The sequence below is a fragment of the Geospiza fortis genome, unplaced genomic scaffold, assembly GCF_000277835.1.
Source record: "Geospiza fortis unplaced genomic scaffold, GeoFor_1.0 scaffold145, whole genome shotgun sequence".
In the NCBI taxonomy this organism is placed as follows: Eukaryota; Metazoa; Chordata; class Aves; order Passeriformes; family Thraupidae; genus Geospiza; species Geospiza fortis.
In genome coordinates, this window is record NW_005054362.1 from 658,823 (window position 1) to 677,310 (window position 18,488).

The 18,488-nt window shown below is 42.1% G+C and overlaps 1 protein-coding gene across 1 annotated transcript in view; it reads left to right on the plus strand.

Annotated features, from left to right (window-relative positions):
- Positions 1-122: 122 nt before the first annotated feature.
- The window catches only part of TMEM132D (transmembrane protein 132D), a 185,772-nt gene continuing 167,406 nt past the window's right edge, over positions 123-18,488 (plus strand). The window contains 1 exon segment of the mRNA XM_005424052.2: positions 123-345. Within this exon segment, the coding sequence (XP_005424109.1) occupies positions 267-345 (79 nt within the window). The 5' untranslated portion in view covers positions 123-266.

Consider the following 18,488-nt stretch of genomic DNA (forward strand, 5'->3'; position numbering starts at 1 on the left):
GGCTCCGCGCCGGCATCTGAATCCAAACTGACTCCTTTTTATTTATTGCGGGAGAGGGGTGGTTTTTCACATCATCATCTGTTTTGGAGGAAGGAGGGAGGAAGGGGGAGGGTTAACGCTAAGGAAGTAAGTCTTCACTGCGAAGGAAATCCCTTTTGCGCTTTCCAGATGACCTTTTCTGAAAATGTAGCTTCTCCAGCTGAACGGTTTTGTTTTTGACTACCAAGTGTGTGAAACTGATCCCTAAGTGCTCCACGAACCGTAGGATGTGTGCTTCCGGGATTAGCAATATGGGGCATCTGTTGTCGCCTCTCCTCTTGAGCCTGGCAGCAGTTTTTTCCAAAGGTAAGTCTTAATCTCTTCTGTTTCACTGCATCTTGTTTCTTGTTTTGCACAGCCAGCCCTTCTCCTCTCTCTCTTGCCTTGAGTGCCGATACGATTCAAGACAGAAAGACTTGGGGGAAGCCATGTGCTAGTCAAAACCACAGAGGATGCGATGGGAAAGCCTGAGTGGAAGGGTCTTTCCTTGGCTGACCATGGCAAACAGTCTGGCAGTTTCCTGAGGCATCTGTTACCTCCTTACTGTACTTTTGGTGGGGTAGAAGATGCTGCTGCTGAGCTTAGCTCTGCTTTGGATTATGAAGGGTTTGTGGTATGGAAGTCTGAAATCCCCAGAGGTACAAGGTGTTGGACTTGGTTGCCCCACCATTATCTTCTGTGCCATTTTTCAGATTAAAACTTCTGTATCTCAGACTGACTGGCAGTGTTTTACTGGACCAAAGAAACAGGTACACAGTGAAACATTTCAAAGCTTTGATGAGATGCTGTAGCAGGTGTCTGATATCCTGCATGCTGAATAGAGCTGGAATGTCCTGATGGCATGACTTCACACAACTCAGTGATTCCTTCTTGGAGCCCTCGAGCTTGTTTACAGTTCAAATCAGAAAACCAGCACACAGGCAGTGCACATATTTTTGTGTGCATTTAAAGCTTCCTTGGAACTTAAAAGTTTCCATCAATGGCATCAGCCAAAAGGTGAATGCACTTTTTGCAATACTTAATTTAGATGATTCTGAGCATTCCTGTGAAATATAAATTAGGAGAAGTATACATATCTACCGAGCAGATACTGTGCATCAGCAGTTATATTTTGGCAGGAAAACAAAGTTTTCATGTGGTTTAGTCTTCAGAGGGGAATCAAAGCATATGCATTTAATCTGTGATTCTGCAAACATACTGGTAAAGAGTGCTGCTTATAAATATCCTTATTAAAAATATATTATTCTTAATGCCCTTTTACACTTCCAGAGATCAGCACTTTTCTTTTTCATTATGTGAGTTATTTTTACTAATTAGTTTGTATCTACGACTGAACTTACTGACAGAAGGCAGAATGCATAGCTGTGTATTTCTGTGATGCTTCCCTGTATCAAATTCCATTCTCCTCCTTTTTTCCTTAGAACAGGTAAAGAAAGAAAGGAACAAAATTATAAGTCTTCTCAAATGTTCCTAAATGCGATGCCTATGTAAGTCCTGTTCTAAAGTTGCAATTGGAAATGCATTAGCAGCAGGGATTAGAATTCAGAGTCTTTTCAAGAGATTGCTTCATTCACATTGCACACCAGTAGCTTGTGATTGCCCAGCTAGGCTGTAAATGATGTATTTTGTTATAAGCAATATCATCAGTACTTTGGATAGGCTCACAGCGCAGTACGAGTATGAACTTCATTTCATTCCCTGGCTTTTGCTGTGTTTGAGTTTGCTGCCCTAACACTGTATTCACATAGTGTTGGACTGAGATTGCAGTTTATTCCAGGATTGGAATAAATGGCATTTCAGTTATACAGAATTCAGCATTTCTTTTATTGCCAACTCAGCAATTATAGCATTCATATGTGATTTTACTCTGAAATGTTACTTACATCTCTTTTGAAAGATGTATTAGGAAAAATTGCTTCACCAAAGGGGTTGTCAAGCCCTGGCACAGCTGCCCAGGGAAGTGGTGGAGTCCCATCCCTGGAGGGATTTAAGGGACTGTAGATGGGGTGCCTGGGGATGTGGTCAGGGGTGAACGGGGCAGTGCTGCCTTAGCAGTGGCATTCGATGGTCTTGGGGTCTTTCCAGCCTAAAGAACTGTGTGATTCCCTGAAACCTGAGATGAGGAGATCCCAGCAGCAGCACTGGTGTTAGCTGTGCTGTGGGTATCCAAGACACCACTGCTGTGGGAGTGCCGGGACTCTGCTGTTCAGGGCCACAGATACCTGTCCTTAATGCAATTGTTTATTTTCTCTTTGGTGACAGACTCCATCTGCACTGCTATGCCTTAATACACTGGAAAGACCAGAGTGTTCCAGAGATTTATAGTATGAACTTCACAGTGTAAAAGGTTGATTCCCACCCCCTCCATGCAGTAAGATGAACAGACAAAAAATACATCAGGCATGATTACTACTACAGGGCATGTTTCTTTGATGCTTTTCTGTTGCTAATAGAAAAACTCTCTCATTTATGACACGATGACAAAGTTTTCCTAAGGAGATACAAAAGCTTTTAACATGCAACAGCAATCAGCTGTCTATTGTGTATAGGGCTGCTGCTTATTACTCAGAACCATGGCAACACACCTTGTACTGCACCGTTTCCAAATCTTTCAGGTAATAATGTTGAAGACTTGAGAATACTATTGTGATTTTGCTTTGCTTTTATCTTGTAAAATGCAGAGCTCCAGCCTGAGAAATGAAATGTTGTTTTCAATAATGAGCTAAAGATCCTACCAGGCCAGGTTGTCAGTGCTGATAGAATCCACGTGTGTCAATGCACTGTCAGTCTCACAGTAGGTGGATGTGTCAGGGCGGAGGTGATTATGCTCTGGAACTGCAGTTCACAGCTTTGTCCTCAGCAGAGGTTTCCTGAGTCCGTCCTAGGAGGCCAGTGCTGGCCCTCAGTCAGTTCAGTGTTTTGCTGTTTGCTGTCAAAGGTGGGAAGAAGTTCTTAGGGAGTCTTCAGTCAAAAAATAACCAGGTTCAGCTGATGTTAATGAAAACAGACTATATGCAACAGGCACAATAATGTGGGTGTTTTGTTCTCTTGTTTAAATGGAAATTCATCAGCTCCACTGGAGTACGATAGAACTTCAATACTTTATTTGAGCTCCGGGTTCCCTGCTTGGCTCAAGTCTAGAATAAAAACAGCATCTCCCATAAGGTGCCAAACACTTTTGGGACTTATACTGTGAAACTAAAGATCGAGGAGCCTTTTTCATTATGAATGTCTCCATATAAAACCGGATTTCATTTATTTCAAATTTCAAGTTTAAGTTGACAGTAAAAACCAAGTGAATATTTTAGTGACTTGTTCTGCTTGTCTTGTGCTGAGCATTTTGTGTTCTTCTATGTCATCCTGGGCAGAAATCTTCCTGCAAGTTGCTCTCTAATGATATTTCAGGCCATAGAGCTGCTGGTTTGATTTTCTTTTTCTCTCAATTTAATTGAAATGGAGGCTTGGCAGGTGTATTAGGCAGGATTTCCTTGTGTCCCCTGAGGGTGTTCCCCATAGCTAGAGATGTGCAGAGCACATGTGCAGTGATGCAGATCTCCTGTTTCGGCAAAGTGAGTGTGGGAAAACAAGGAAACCAAACCCCCAAATGTCTAGTTTTGCTTCATTCCTCTAGAAAAGTGGTAGTATATTAGTAATGGGTTATAATTCTGTATATGGGATTAAAATCAAAGATTGTTTAATTTATGAGATGTATTTTTTTCCCACTTCTTGGTGGTGGCTAGACAAGAGTTCAGGGTTGAATTACAGTTCATGTTGACTGATTGTGATTGTGATGATGAGGGACACATTCTTCTTCTCAGAGTAACAGTGCTGGTGTTTCTTGTGGACAGAGCCATTCCTGGCATCAGCTCCAGCTGTGCAGTTGGTCTGGATGGAAAATGTGGTGCTTGCTGCTTTCATGTGAGCGTAAAGCACACGTGTGGTCAGTAGGAGCTTTTCCTGTGAGCTCTGTTTATGGCCAAAAACCCCAAAAGTTTTCTGTAAAACCCACAAAATAAATTAAATCTTTACAGCTTTAAGTTCAAGAAGTTTCCTTAAACACAGAGTTTTTGTGCTTTGTCCCAGCTGCACTGAACTTGAAATTGTTTGAGACACTAAAAGGGAAGGGGAACACCACTTCCACTTTTTCACTCTTGCTGTTTCTTGCCACAGAGTATTTGTGGGAAAAACTCCATTCTGATTCCTTTTCTTTCAGTAAAAATAATAAATTCAGACTGAACAAAAAATTCTACAGCTAGACCCGTGTTTTATTTGTCAGCTGCAATACTGGCTTAATGTGATTTGGTTTCTAATATTTCCCTGTAATGTTCTCATTTTTTACTTCTGTCTTTTCTTTTATTAGTTCCTTAGGACAGGCAGGCTCTGTGACACCAACCAATGTTTTAGATATTAATAAAAGCAGCTTTATTCAATAAAGATCAGTTTTATTTAATAAAGGAGAGAATCAAAAGATAATCTGATTTTTCATGCTGCATTCACATTAAATCAAGCTCCTGAGGTGGTTGTGGATGCCAAGTCTAGTGGCAGTCTATCACGGGTCCTAGGATACATAAACATGACTGCAGACAGATTGATTGCAGGGAAGCTGAAGAGGCAGCTGAGATTCATCACAAGTTTGTTTTATAAAGTGGTACATCAAATTACTTGATTTTCACCACTCTTTGTAGTATTGCCTGCTGCATTATTAATGGCAGCTCCAAATGAAGTGGATTTTAAGTAGTTCCGAGACTTGTAGATAACACTAATTATCATGAGCAGTTTAAAGTACATATTTGAGGATCTTAGGCTACTTTGCCCCAGGGTTGAAATGTGGGCACAGTTCACTGCAGAATGAGGATTGGCCTCTTCATCTCCCTGATTTCTTCTTTTATTGAATAGACTTAATTCTGGTGTAAGGTGTTGGTCTGATGGCCCCACAGAGCCAAGGGATCGAAACTGTTCATCTTCCAGAGCACAGCCTGTGTGGTACCAATGCAAACTTCCATTTCCTGCTTTAGTCCTGTGCCTGAACTGGACCCAGGGGAGGTGTAACTCACAGCTCTGCGCTGGAAGGAGTTACACCCTGCTACTGAGCCCACTGCAGGCAGTGAGGGCATTTCGGTGCCTTCTGCAGGCTTCAATTCAGAGTAGACAGAGTTTTCTGGAGTGGTATTCTTCAGCCTGTAGCCCACACACCGGTGGTGATTCATAGAACATCTGAGCAGTGTTGTGAAACCAGTGCCAGAAACCTTCTGCGTGCAAGGGAGAAAAAACCGAGGGGAGGAAATGGAAGTAACAAGGCTGCTTTCAGACTGCATCCCAATTTGTGCCTGCTTGTAAACAAAGACCTTTGTGACAATACCAAAACCAGGACACTGTGTAAGATGCTCTGGATTTCTTTCGGGAGGTCAGATGGCTTTTTTCCTTGAAAGAGAAAAACCAGTGTAGTGAGAGTAACTGTGGTAGTTGGAAGTGTTGCTGTGGGCAGTTTGGTGTTGCCTCTGTGCTCCAGACACAGCACTGCTGGTGTGTTTGTGATCCAGTGCAGCAGAGGCTGTTTCAATCACCACTGAGCGGTGGCTCTGTGGCAGAGCAGGAGAACCCTGCCAGTCACTTATGGCATCTGCACTCTGGGGTCAATTAACTGCCTCGGAGCTTCTGCTCCACACACAGAGCATGCTTGTTTGTTCTCACACCCTCACTGCTGGGCTTTTTTAATCAAGGTTTCCAGAAAGAACCTTTGAGGGAGTTTCCTGTGCTCCAGACAATTGTCTCCCTGAAAGTGGCTCAGTGAAATGCACTTTGGTGTCTTGTACAAGCAGTGTATAAAAGGTTGATGGGAGAGTCATCAATGTTGCCATATTTTTCCAGATTTACAAAACAGAAGGCTTCTTTCCTCCTCCTGTAGTCACTTCAGGCCCATCTGGATCTGGTTTTAGTTACTTTGAATTGGTTTGTTTAGTTATTTGGGGTTTTATTTGCAAATAAAGACTTTGCTACAAGGATGTTTTGGTAGAAGTGTCTCAGAAATTTACTATGGTAATGGTTCATAAGCAAAACAGACCCACATCTGAAAATGACCATGCAGATTCTGAACTATGGGAAGGGGAAGGATATTGAATGAGGTAAGTCTTATAAAAACAACAGAGGAAATCAGTTAGCTGGGTATGTATAAAAAAGCAGCAGGGGTAATAATAACAAGCGCCACAAGCAGAGGTGTGGAAAGATGTCAACACACTCTTTACCCTTGGGGGACACAGCTTTGAGATGGACTAAGGAGCAACAGGAGCTCCTCTCCAGCTGCACCAGGATGCTCCACATCTTGTCCTTTGAAGTGTTTGCTTTCAAGAGAGGCAGACTGTTGAGCAGACAGTCTGCAGATCTCTTGCTGAGGAGCAAGGCAGATGTCCAGATAATCACACAGATGACTCTGCATGTCCTGCATGCTAAAAAAATCCTCCAAGTCACAGAGTGTAGTGTCATCTAATGCTGAATGGTCTCAAAACCTTGAATTTTGTGGGCCTTCAACATCACTTGCTTTTTATTTTTATTTTTAAAAGTGTAGTTTTATGTCTTCAGTAAACATTATGTAAATTTATTGTGCAAGAGGAGGAAACCAAATCTGGCAGAGGTAACTAGTTGATGGTGTCTCTGAATATTGACCTAATCCACAATATAGGGAAAAAGCAATCCCATTTAGTCTTCAGACCACTCACGTACTAAAGATTCTGGATTAGCATATCATTGTATCCTCCATTTTTTGCTGAGCCATGGTGACTCATTCTACTTGTCTTCATGAAAATAATGGTGATTTGCATCTGCTTATATTGGAAATATCTGTATTTATCCTTTAGCGTTGCATCCCTGTCCTAATGTAATCAGCCTTGCTTGGTTAATTTTGATTTGCTGGTACACATGGGGTAGTTATCTTTCTTGTCTGTGTGTGTCAGATTCCTGCATTTAACTTCCTACTTTGCTGCTAGCAGTGGGTATATTGTCAGGTTTTTCTACTTGATGTTGTTTCTGAAGATTGTGTTTTGAGCTACTGTTGAAAGAACTGTTCAGCTCTGCAAAACTTTGCAGTGTGATAAATCTGTAAATACACCATGTACAGTTACACTCCTGTCATCCTTGCCTCGTTCTCAGAAATAAGAATAGGATCTAGTTTGCTCAGGGTCACAAGTCTGTAGCTCTGAAGATGAAGAAGGATCTCTTTATGTGGTTCTCAATACAGGACTTGGGGCAGAACTGAGCAGCTGACTGTGCCCAGCAGAGGAAAGAGTGCCCACACACTGCACGTTCATTGCCACACGTGGTGCAGAGTACAGGGAGTACTTTTACACTCATTTTCCCTGTGTGTGTTCTGTTTAGGATCTGTTTAACGCAGGGTTTGTTAGGTGCTGTGCTCACCTACAGAATTAGCCACTCGCCTGAAAACACTGAGCACACCCGTCCTTCCTTCTCTGGAAGGAACATATGCAAAAGGGGCCAAAAAGGTTCTGCAGTTCATGCTGCCATGTTCCATATCCTTTTCCATATTTCTGGGTTGTGAGCCTACCCTGCCTTTGCTGTGCTCTGCTCTCCTCTCCTCTGTGGCTGCCTGTGTCTAATGCAGCACTGTCTGATAGGAGATGATTTCTTGCATACTGAACACTTGTGCACAGTGGGATTCTGTTCTGTGCTCCTGACTCTCTGACACCATCTGCCCAGCAAAGTGGTTTTAATGGGTTTCCACTGAGCCAGCCTGTACTACAGCCCTGGCAGCATGCTCAGTGTTTTTAAAAATAAACAGAATCTCTCCAGACAAGCCACACATGAACATTGGCATGTCCAACAAAATTGAGGATTTCATACTGTTTGATATTTTGTGGAGCAGAAGTATTTCTGTTTGATAGGCTCTAAAGTGGGAAAATGACTGATAGCTTGGAGTGGCCTTCTAATAGTACTGGTTTATTATTGTAAACGACCTTATAATGCATTATTTTCCATCCCATTTTTTTTAAAGTCAGGCATTATTATACTTTTACAAAAATGCAATCATTTTACCTTGTTAGAGTTCTCTTCTTTATGAGAGCAGGGGAATGTAGTGGTTCATGATGGTGATTTAGGAGTGAGGGTGTCCATTGCCTTTCTGTAACCTTTGAAAAACCACTCCAGTTCCCTGCTTTCCCTTTTTTTAAACTGTCTTGTCTGCTCAGAATACGTGTTCAGAACAGAATCTGGTTTACTTGCAGCTATACAGCATCTGCTGTACGTTTAGCCACATGAAAATAATTAATTTCTAGCATCTGTGTTAAAAATTGGAATGTGACATTCTGATGCTGGACAACATGAGCTGCTCAGAGGCCTGTAAGAATAGAAAAAAAGAGTGGGGTAAGGAAAAAAATAAAGATATGATGAAAGCATGTGTGTGATTAAAATATTCTAAAGGACTGAGTAGATGCCATCCTCTGATGTTACAATGAATATGCTATCTAAGCCTTTTCAAACAGCAGCATGGTAAAGGGAACATAAAAAGCTTTTTATAAGATGTCATAAAGGTGGTCTTGTGTTTATTTCTGTTGTATTCCGTGTTACAGATATTTTCAGTGTCTGTATTAACAATGCAACAAACCACTTATGAAAAAGTAGGTTTTTTGGCAGATGGTACAGATCTTAGAAATATTTCATTCCTTCTTTGCCCCTTCAAGTCTTTGGGGTTTATTTTAGGCTCCTTCAGTTTGGTAAGTTGTGAACATAGTGGAAGTGGTGGTAATGAGATGGTGAAAGAGACTCTTGGCTGGTCCCTGTGTTATTGATGGGACATGGAAGTTGAAAGAGTCAAAAGAAATGGATTCTTCTGACTTCTGAGCTAACTTGTATGAACACAAAGAGAACCAGACACAATCCTGTTCGTTAGCCTTTAGGTTCTTTTATTCTAAATTAGGTGGAGTCTGACTTGGAACCAGTTTCATGTTATAAAAAACACAAAAAAATATCACTGTGAATTCCCTTGACAAAGAAGGTGGCATTTCCTTCTTTGTCAGTGCTGTCCACCAGGCTGATGTTTTGAGTGGTATCTCAGTGCCTTTATTGTTCTTATTTATTCATTTGTGTAAAGCTAACTAAGGTAAATACTTAAGATCTGTGATCTTCCACAGGTGTTTGCTGCTGCTGTTACCTTTTTTCACCATTTGTCCTGTCATAACTTTGGATATTGCTGAAGATGCTCCCTGCTGTTTCAGCTGCAGCAGTTTACAATACAAGTATCAGCATCAACTGGGTCTTTGCCTGCCTTTTTATTTAGCCTCTTTATCTGAGCAGCAGTAGATCAGAGTAATGGTACAATAATCACTGGTGAAGCATGTATTTGTTTGGTTTTGTTCTATTTCTATGCAGTCATGTGCTCCTTTCATCCTTTCATCTATTCCTGTCAGAATTATGAGTTTGGTTTGGATCAGACCCCGAAGAAAGAGAAATGCTTGTAAGTGGAGAATACTAAATATAGCAGACCTTTGTTCCTGTATTTCTAGTTTGGTGCTTAGAATGTGTGCGTGTGCATTATAGGTTCTCATCAAATAATCAAATTGCATCAATAATCATAAAATGATGGTTCATGAGGAGATTCTCTTCAACTGTTCTCCTGTCAGCAGCTCCAGAAGAGAAGGATGACTTTGGCAGCATATCTGCAGTGCTGCCAGCCCTGGGCTTGGGCAGCCCAAGTGAGGAGCAGTGAATTCAGATTTAGGTGCAGAGGGGAGCATTCCCAGATCTTGCAGGATTTCAGCGGTTGCAGTGGGTCAGATGATAATTTCTCAGGTAGTTAACTCTCCCAGCCCTTTGGTACTTATGGCCTACAACTCGTCTGGAAAGTTGTTGGGAGACAGTGAAGATCAAGGGATGAAGAAAAGTCCCCCCCAAATGCTGAAAGAGTCCTGCAGGATGTTACTTGGTGTAAGAGGGCTTATCCAGTGTCTCAGTTCATCCTGTGAAGTGCTAAAGCCATCCTTTTTTTCATAACAAGTAGATTCTCGTTTGTCTTCCGCCTGAGAAGAGCAGCCCTGTAATCCTCACATCTGTGCTGACTCTGCAGCGTTCCCTTCTGGGCCTCTCTCTGACTTGTTGCAGATGTTTGCTGCCACTTTGATCAATTTGTCACAAGAACTACACATCCTCTCCCTTGTTCTATCTTCTTCCTACAAACAGGCACGATCAAAACCTCCTCTGTGGAATTGTTGTGGCAGTCTCAGTTATCTTTTGTCCTTCTCTGACATCTGTCTTAGGAAGAGCTGATCACTGTATTCCTTCCAGTCTAAATCTGACCGGGCCTTAGCAAATGTCACTTCCAGTACCTCGTCATTTTCTTCTCCAATTTCTGAATCAATGTTTCTCTCAGACACTCAACAAGTGAATCCCTCCATAATTCCTGCACTTTCTCCTGCTCCCTTATTTATAGGTCAGTGCTGCTGCTGTTCTCCTTCCAATACCAAGCCTTGTTTTCAGCAATGGGATGAACAGAAGGAATCATGGAGGAAAACAGACCATATATAATCTTAGATTTAGAGATGACATTGAACTTTAGTACTGACCTATACAAGTTATCAGAAAATAATTGAAACTCTAGGCTGGGAGCCCAGAAAATTAAGATTGAGGGCAAGCAAGAAGAAATTTATGGAAGTTGGAAGACAAGAAGAAGAAATAAAGATTGAACTCTGTGTTGTGGTGGTACTGTGCAGAGAACTGATCGTGAAGGTGGGATTGTGAAAGTTGCATGATAGAGAAAATCAGAATAGCTGTGCTCTGTGAGCTGCTCCAGGCACACAGGGTGTGCACAGCCCCTCACCAGAGCCATCCCAGGAGGTCTGATGGGTTCAGTTATACAAATACTTGATCTTATCCAATGAAACTTGCATTCTACCAAACTGCAGAGTTGCCCTCACATTCATTAAAGCAATTTCAATTAAGACACAATTCCTTCTTTACACTTTAGTTTCAGACTAAGACAAATATTGAACTACCATAAATTTTCATGGAATAAATAAATCTTAATCTCGCTTATGCTGACCGTAAGTTGCAGCAGTTAATATAGTTTTACTTATTTTCTCAATAATCTCATGGGAAATGGTTTGTACTTTATTTCATCCCCCTGAAAGGAAAACCAGAACAGCTGATGCTCAGTTACTCCTTTGCATTCAGTGGTTGAAAATAACTCTTTTGTCTTTGCAGTAAAATATTCTCACATGCATGCAAGCTTCGTCATTCTTACCTCTTCTTTCCAGTAGTAAAAAGTCTCTCTGCACATTCTGGCCTTTGCATAATGGAAGCTCCCACACTTTCCAGATCCTCTGAGTGTGTTCCCTTGACCTGCTGGCCAAGGGTGATACTGGGAAGGGTTTTCTTTCATTCTCAGCTCTCACAATAGAATTTGTCTTCTGCCCTGCACGAGCTGGGCCAGAGAAGCGCTGCATTGTGTGCTCCTGGAGATGCCACAGAGCTCCAGAGGGGATAATGAAACCACACAGCATTGCTGGGAAAACTGTGCTAAGTGCTGTGAAAACACAGCTGGGAACAACAAGCCTTCAGGAGTCAAGGCCTACCTTCAGAGAAACAATGTTCAGAATTTTTGTAATTTGGCTGTAGAAAATGGTTCTGACGGACCTTTTCCTGGAAATTAAAAAACCCCAATTTACAGGGATAGTGCAGGTGCAGTAATTGACCAGTGGTGCTTTCCTGTATTTTGTGTGTTGGATTTTGTTCGCTTAAACCTAGATAGTAAGCTGGAAACAGAAAATAAATTATAATAATTCTTGACTGGGCTGAATCTGCTCTGAAAAGGAGCATGGATGGTAGAGCTGCTCACAGCAGAGTCAGCCTCAGTTGGGGCTGCTGCAATGTCTTTCCTGTGTGGCATTGGCATTTCTGCAGTTGAGTAATGAGCCATGCAGGGTGCTCGCAGAGACAGCTGAAAACTAATATTTTTTCCTCATTTATAGAGGTTGGGGTTTTTCTTTGCAGGCACCAGCTCCAGTAATACTGCAGTTGCCTACTGAGGTGGTTGAGCTCCTTGATCTGATGGAAAACTAACGGAGCAAAAAGAAAAGCTTTCCAACAGAGATGGGACTGTGAACAATCTCACCCCGAGGCCACACGCTCACCAGATCTCAGATGAAAAAGGGCTGAGTGCCTTCATAGGCTGCAGTGAATGCTTTCTGTTTGTAGCATCAAACTGTACGGCCAGTAATCTGTTCCCAGGCCTTTTCATTCTCACTCCCTTGCGAGAGCATGATTACAGAGCCAGGTGATGTTCAACCTTAGCTGTTGTTCAAGCATAGAAACCAGGCCAAATGGAAGGAGCTTGACAGTGATCACTTGGTGTATTTATAATTGCCATTTGCAACTGATGGTCCTCAGCAAGTAACATCCCATTGCAGCTACAGAGCAGAGACACTGGCTCTCAGTGCTGTGTTCAGCACTACAGACTGCTCTTGCATGGACCCCTCACACCTGCCTGTCACCCAGACACTTCCCAGCTCTTCATCACTTGGTTGTTTCCTCCCTCCTGAACTGAACTGGTTAAGTCCTAATGCTGCTCAGATCTCGTGTGGGATTCCTGCCTCTCTCCCACCCCCAGCAGCACTCCCAGCAAACCAATTCCATGTGGGAGCTGTAGCTCTGCCACAGGTCCCACTGCTGCTAAATGTGTAGTGAGGTGCAAGGACCCTTACAATGCTCGCTGATCTGCATCACAGTTACCTTTTCTGTCCATCTGGATTCTTAAGGCACTCAGCCTTTGGGTCCAGCTCACAGGAGGGTTTTATTCCATTTCAGTGGAATGGTGAGACCAGCATGAGGGCAAGTGGCTGTTTGAGTCATGGCCCAATTCCTAATTACACCTGTGTGCTTCCTTAATGGAATTCAAAGCAATGATGATGTTGTGTGAAAGCAGTGATATTGTATTTATTTCTAAATTCATTCGAAGATGTCAGCATGTAGCCCTGAGGATGTGAAAGAAAGGCAGAGCTTGTCAGCCTCCCTGGCTGCTCTGAATTACCCTGAACCTATTGGAAATGAAAGGTTCAGAGAGCACAGATGGAATAGATTGAAGCTTTGAGTGAATTGAAAGGGCAAGTTTGCTGGCTAATCATGATCTCTGTGGAGAGAGGGGTAGCTAATAGATTGGAATTGTCAGACATTGTGAAGTCCTCCAAAGAACTGCTTAAGGCATTTCACTTTCCAGTTCTAGCTTGTGTAGCTGCCTTCTCTTTAATTAAAATAGCTTTTGTTTCCATGTAGTTAAAATAAAACATGGAAGCATGTAGTAATTAGTGAATATGTGATGTAGGAATGTCCTTATCTTGGCTGATTGTTTTCCTGCTTTTAAGAACATTACATTAATACATCTGTTTAGCAACACATTTCTTCCCTCTTTAGATGAAGGCTGGGTTTTTAGAAGCATCTGGTTTTAAATTTAAGAACCAAAATGCTCCCAGCTCAGTGGATAGGATCTTGTCTGGAGTTCAGGGATGCTGATGTTACTATTACAACAGAAATGGATGAAATTGATGAATTCAGAATTTGTTCCCCTGTTATATATTCAACTTCCCTGTGTTATCTTCTGATGGCAGAACTTCTTTGTCTTGAAATTCAAAGTCACTTTCAGATCAGTCGTGAATATCTGGAAGTTCATCATTCACTCCAAACCCATGTCCATAATGCAGAACTTAAGACTGCTTTAAAAGTATCCTGAAACAGTTTTACATATATCAGGTTCTTTCACATTTTTCTATGTTAGAGCCCAGCCTGAATTTTGTTGAAAGAGCAAAGAATCCCCATAAAACCCTAGGAAATAGGGTGGCAGTCCTGAGTGCAGCAGGAGTTTCATGTCAGAAGGCTAAGATTGGATTAGGGCATCAGGAATTTCACGGGTTTGTGGAGAAGCAGCCATATCAGCCCAGCCTTTCCCTGAGACATTTGAACAACACACATGTCCTGATGTCCTTTCCAAAGAGATTCCCATTGATTGGATTGTTGTTAAGATTTTCATTGATCACAGCACTGAGCTGCATTCTCCCTTCCCCAGGACTGCACAAAAAGTGCTGTCTTGAAAGACAGTTTTTTATCATTCCCAAATAATGCTTTCATGCTTCCTGTATCCACAGAACAATCCATATCTACCTTCTAGAATCAAATTCCTCTTACATTGTTTCAGAGCTGGATAATATCACAGTATTCACTCTCCACAGCTGGTGGCCCCAGAAGATGATATGCAGGGCGTTCTGTTAAATCAGACATATTCCAAGCAGGCCAAACTTCCATTTTTTGGAAAACAATCCCTTTTCCCACATTAAGAAGTCTACACGCAGCTGTTTTTTTCACGTGCTCTTACAAGCTTTGGGCAGGTGAGCTGATTGGATATCATTGGCTACTGAGGCTTGAGTTAAAGCATCCAAGTAATTCAGTATTTATTTCCCTTGGGACTTTCCTGGGAGTATCCGGTGGGCATCTTGCTCAGGGGCAGTTCTCCCGGGGAGGCTGCCTGTGTGAGGAGCTCCACAGTTACCATGACAAAGACCTCTTTTATTTATTTCTCTGGGAGGGGAAGGCAGGAGCAGCAGAAGAGTGGGAGAAGAAAGCAATCCCCAGAGAGGTGAACCTGGCCATTGCTTTTGGGATCCACCAGGACACCCTGGCAGGTGTGCATGGAGCTGGGTGTGGATTTGCTGGGTCCTGCCTTTGTTTCCCTGCCCTGGACACACAGGGAGGTGACACTGCTGTCCAGAATTCTGGTCTTAAAGCCACTAACCAAATTTACTGTTGTTACAGCCTGTAAGGCCCTCTAGTCTCTCTATTTATCATGTAAACATGCAATTAGACCTTTATCCATTGTTTCACCTTTGTACTGAGTCTGGTGTTGCACATTCTCCTTCTTTTGATCACCTTTAAAAGGGCAAAGCTTGTTTTTGTTGACTGTCACCTTGGTAATTAAAAGCTGCTGCCTTCCAGTTTGAATTTTCTGGTTTTCTGTTAAGCAGGTTCTGTTTTACCTTGATAAGGGTCCCTGTCTGTTTAGGTTAAGGACATCTTTAGTACCCAGTATTGGGGCCTTTTTAATGTACCAAAATCAGCTCCTGTCGGAGCCTTTCTGTGACACTGAAAAAGGACTTTATAGCTTTAGACAGCCCAGTGCCTCTTCTGGCCAGAGGCAGCTCTGATGGAAACACCTGTAACACTGGTAGCATTCCAATCAAATACAAAAAGCCAGATTTCAACCCCTGTCTTTGGGGTTATGCAGCCACAATCAAAGTCATAACTTGGCCCTCAGTTTGAGGGAACAGCAAGTCAGCTTTTGTGTGGTTCCTGGGGTCCTTGGGAATGGTATCACAGCCTCAGCATCCTCCTGCTCACCTGCTCTAAATGTCTGTGTCAGTAACAAACGAGAGAGGCCTGGCCATAAAGGACAATATTTAAAGGATCAGAAATGAAGTGCTTTAATAAAGCGTAGGTGAGACGCTGGGATACGATTCGATTTTTGTTGTTATTATTAATTCAAGGGGGGAAAAATACTGTAAAATGAGCACAACCTCAGCTGAAGTTTATGGCTTTGAAGGAAATGGTGCCTCAGAGGAGTGGTAGGACTCAGGCTTGATTAAACTGGGATTTCAGAAATTCTCTGCACTGAACAAAATAAAAAGGCATTCAATCTAATTAGATAGAATTGTGGAGGGAGAGGAGGAAGAGAGGTATTTCTGACCTGTTGGCTTTTTATATAACCTTTAATCCATGGGATGTGTTTGCAGCTATTTTGGTAGACTTATTTTTCTTCTCAAGGGAATTTGGCCTCAAATTGTAACCTTTTGATAACTATGCTTAGGAAAATCTGAGGAGAAAACCTTCTCACGGTTCTGTTAATATATACAGACTTTCAGGAGGCCTGTTCTGTATTTTTTCCTGATGAAGGTTCATATTTTGGTCAGATCCTGTGCCTCTGTACAATTTCTTTTGGGTTAAATGGCTTTCCTGCAGTTTTGATTTCTGGAATATGCATCTTGTTTAAGGACTGTTAATCCTTATATACTTTTGAGGAGCTAATTGGTACTCACTTGGCAGTTGCCTATTAAGGCATGAGTATAAAAAGATGCAGAGATATGTTTAGAGATAGCTAACATAATGCTTTTTAAAATACATTATAGGCACTGCTTTAGAAATGCCAGCTAATATTTTTGGAAAATCTCTACTACATTGTGAATGTCCTCAAGAAACAGAAGAGGTTGCAATTAAATGCTTTGAGATTGAATTAATCCTTGACCCTTCAGAGAAGCAAAATGCTATTTGTGCTTAGAGTCTGACACAGATTAATTTTGATCATTTACCAGTCATTCCAGTCTTTCCATCTTCTCATTTACTTCAAGTTATCAGGCTTCAAAATTCCCCCTGGACTCTGTGATAAACAGACCTAGGCCAGGGAAGTACTGTTCCCAGGGGGAGGATTTGGAGTGACCCAGGGACATTGCAGAACAGTTTCCATTTGGAGTGACCCAGGGACATTGCAGAACAGTTTTCAGTGCTGGTGTTCTTTGCTCTTTCAGTGTAAATCTATGTTCATGTAATCCCTGAAGGGCTGAGAAGCCAAAGCTGTGCTTTTAGTACCAAATTTCAGTTTGTATGGACAGCTTGGCAATCGGTGAAAATACCAACTAAGGAGCTGTCCACATTTCAGGTAAAGCCTGCAGGGAAAGCATTCTATAAAGCATTGCTTAGGCAAGGAATTCCTGGTGCCATGCTGTGTCACAAGGTTAAACAAGGGTGAGTTATGCTTCCTTTTCACAGCATTTTATTTCTAATATTAAATTGTGACGATTTCAGATCTGCAGCCTACAACAAAGGTTCAAAGCAGAGTTTGATTAATGATGGTTGCAGCTTGTGTTAAAGCTCCTTTGCTGGTCTCACGTTTGCTGTTGTTCCATTAATGCTCCCTTTGCTTGCTGCTCATGCTGAGCTGAGCTGTTGCAGAGCACATACACTCTTTGTACCTCATTAGTTTGGTGTCTGGGAGAATTTGGAAGGAGGAGAAGCCCGTGCTCGGCTCATGCAGAGTGACTCGTGCTCCAGATGATGTGCAGTCACTTTGGATTCACATCGCAGCACTGGGGGCAGAATTGGCCTCTCTCTGAGGCATTTCACCATTCCTTTAGCTCCTGAGGAGCCTGATTAAACCCCAGTCAGTATGGATTGTTTTATTTCCAAAATCGTGGAAGTTTCCTTGATAGCAAAAAGTCGTGGTCGAGACTGTTTCCTATTTTATTTGTGATTGGTTTGTATGTACTTAAGATGGATAACAATTTAAACAATGAAATAATTGTTATACTCTTCAAAAGCTTTGTGATTAATATGGAAACACGATTTGATGTTTTCCAGTATGTTAAGCCGCCAGTTGTGTTTGTTTCTTTTACAATACTTGATTCTGTTATGTCTAAATATTTAGTTACATCTATGTAACAGTGACAGCAACAACAGCAGAACATTCTAAAATAAATATGTTTTAGTAAAAGAAGCATCTGTATCCCTGCATTAATAACAGCCCACGTAGTACCTACAAAATTCAGTCACTGCAGTGGCTTAAGTTGAGGATTTGGCTGCAGCAATTTGTGTAATGGAGAAAACACCTGTTACTGAGCAGTGGTGAATGACTGGATTTTATTGGTTCATAACCAAACTCGGAGGTTAATATCTTTGTTTTGTGAAACAGATGTTTAATTCTGAGCCTGGGCAATTGGCTCTTTTCTGTCTGAAGAGGGAAAAACAATGGATGTGTTGGATTACTGCAGACTCTGTAATTGAGTGTGACAGATGTAATAAATTAGCCTTTCCCAAAGCTTCTGGTGTTTGCCTCTCTGAACTGTGAGTTTTACGGGACTTTCTCCCTGCAGGTGGCATGGGAACATTCTGTGCATGTTTCCTGTTTCTCTGATACGATGAAGTATTCAGGCTTTGCTGTAAAGTCACAGCCCCTTCCGTGTGGGTGAAAGATTCTCTGGGGTTCATGCCTTAGACTGTAATGTGAGAGGATGACAGGGAGGAGCCCTTAAAAGAAATGCTGCATATGCTTTTGATTTTCCCAGATGCAGAAACAGAGCAGTGCCCAGGTGAATGTCCCAGCGTGTGCCACAGCCCTGGGAGCATCAGGGCACTCCAGGGCTGTTTAATGACCCAGACACTGGTAAAGGTTCATTAACAGCGCCCAGCCTTCATCTCAGCCCATCATCGTCCTCTGCTGATTAAAGCAGATGAACCTGTTACACACATGGGATGCTCTCTGGGTGTAGGTAGCACTTGCAGGGCTTCATTTCAATCTGATTTTCAAGAACCCTGACTAAATTCAGCTACTTGTTACCTTGACATAACGGTGGAGCAGTTTCTGGGGGATTACTCTGGATTTACTTTGCTTTAACAGGAGACAGAATTTATCTCTTTAG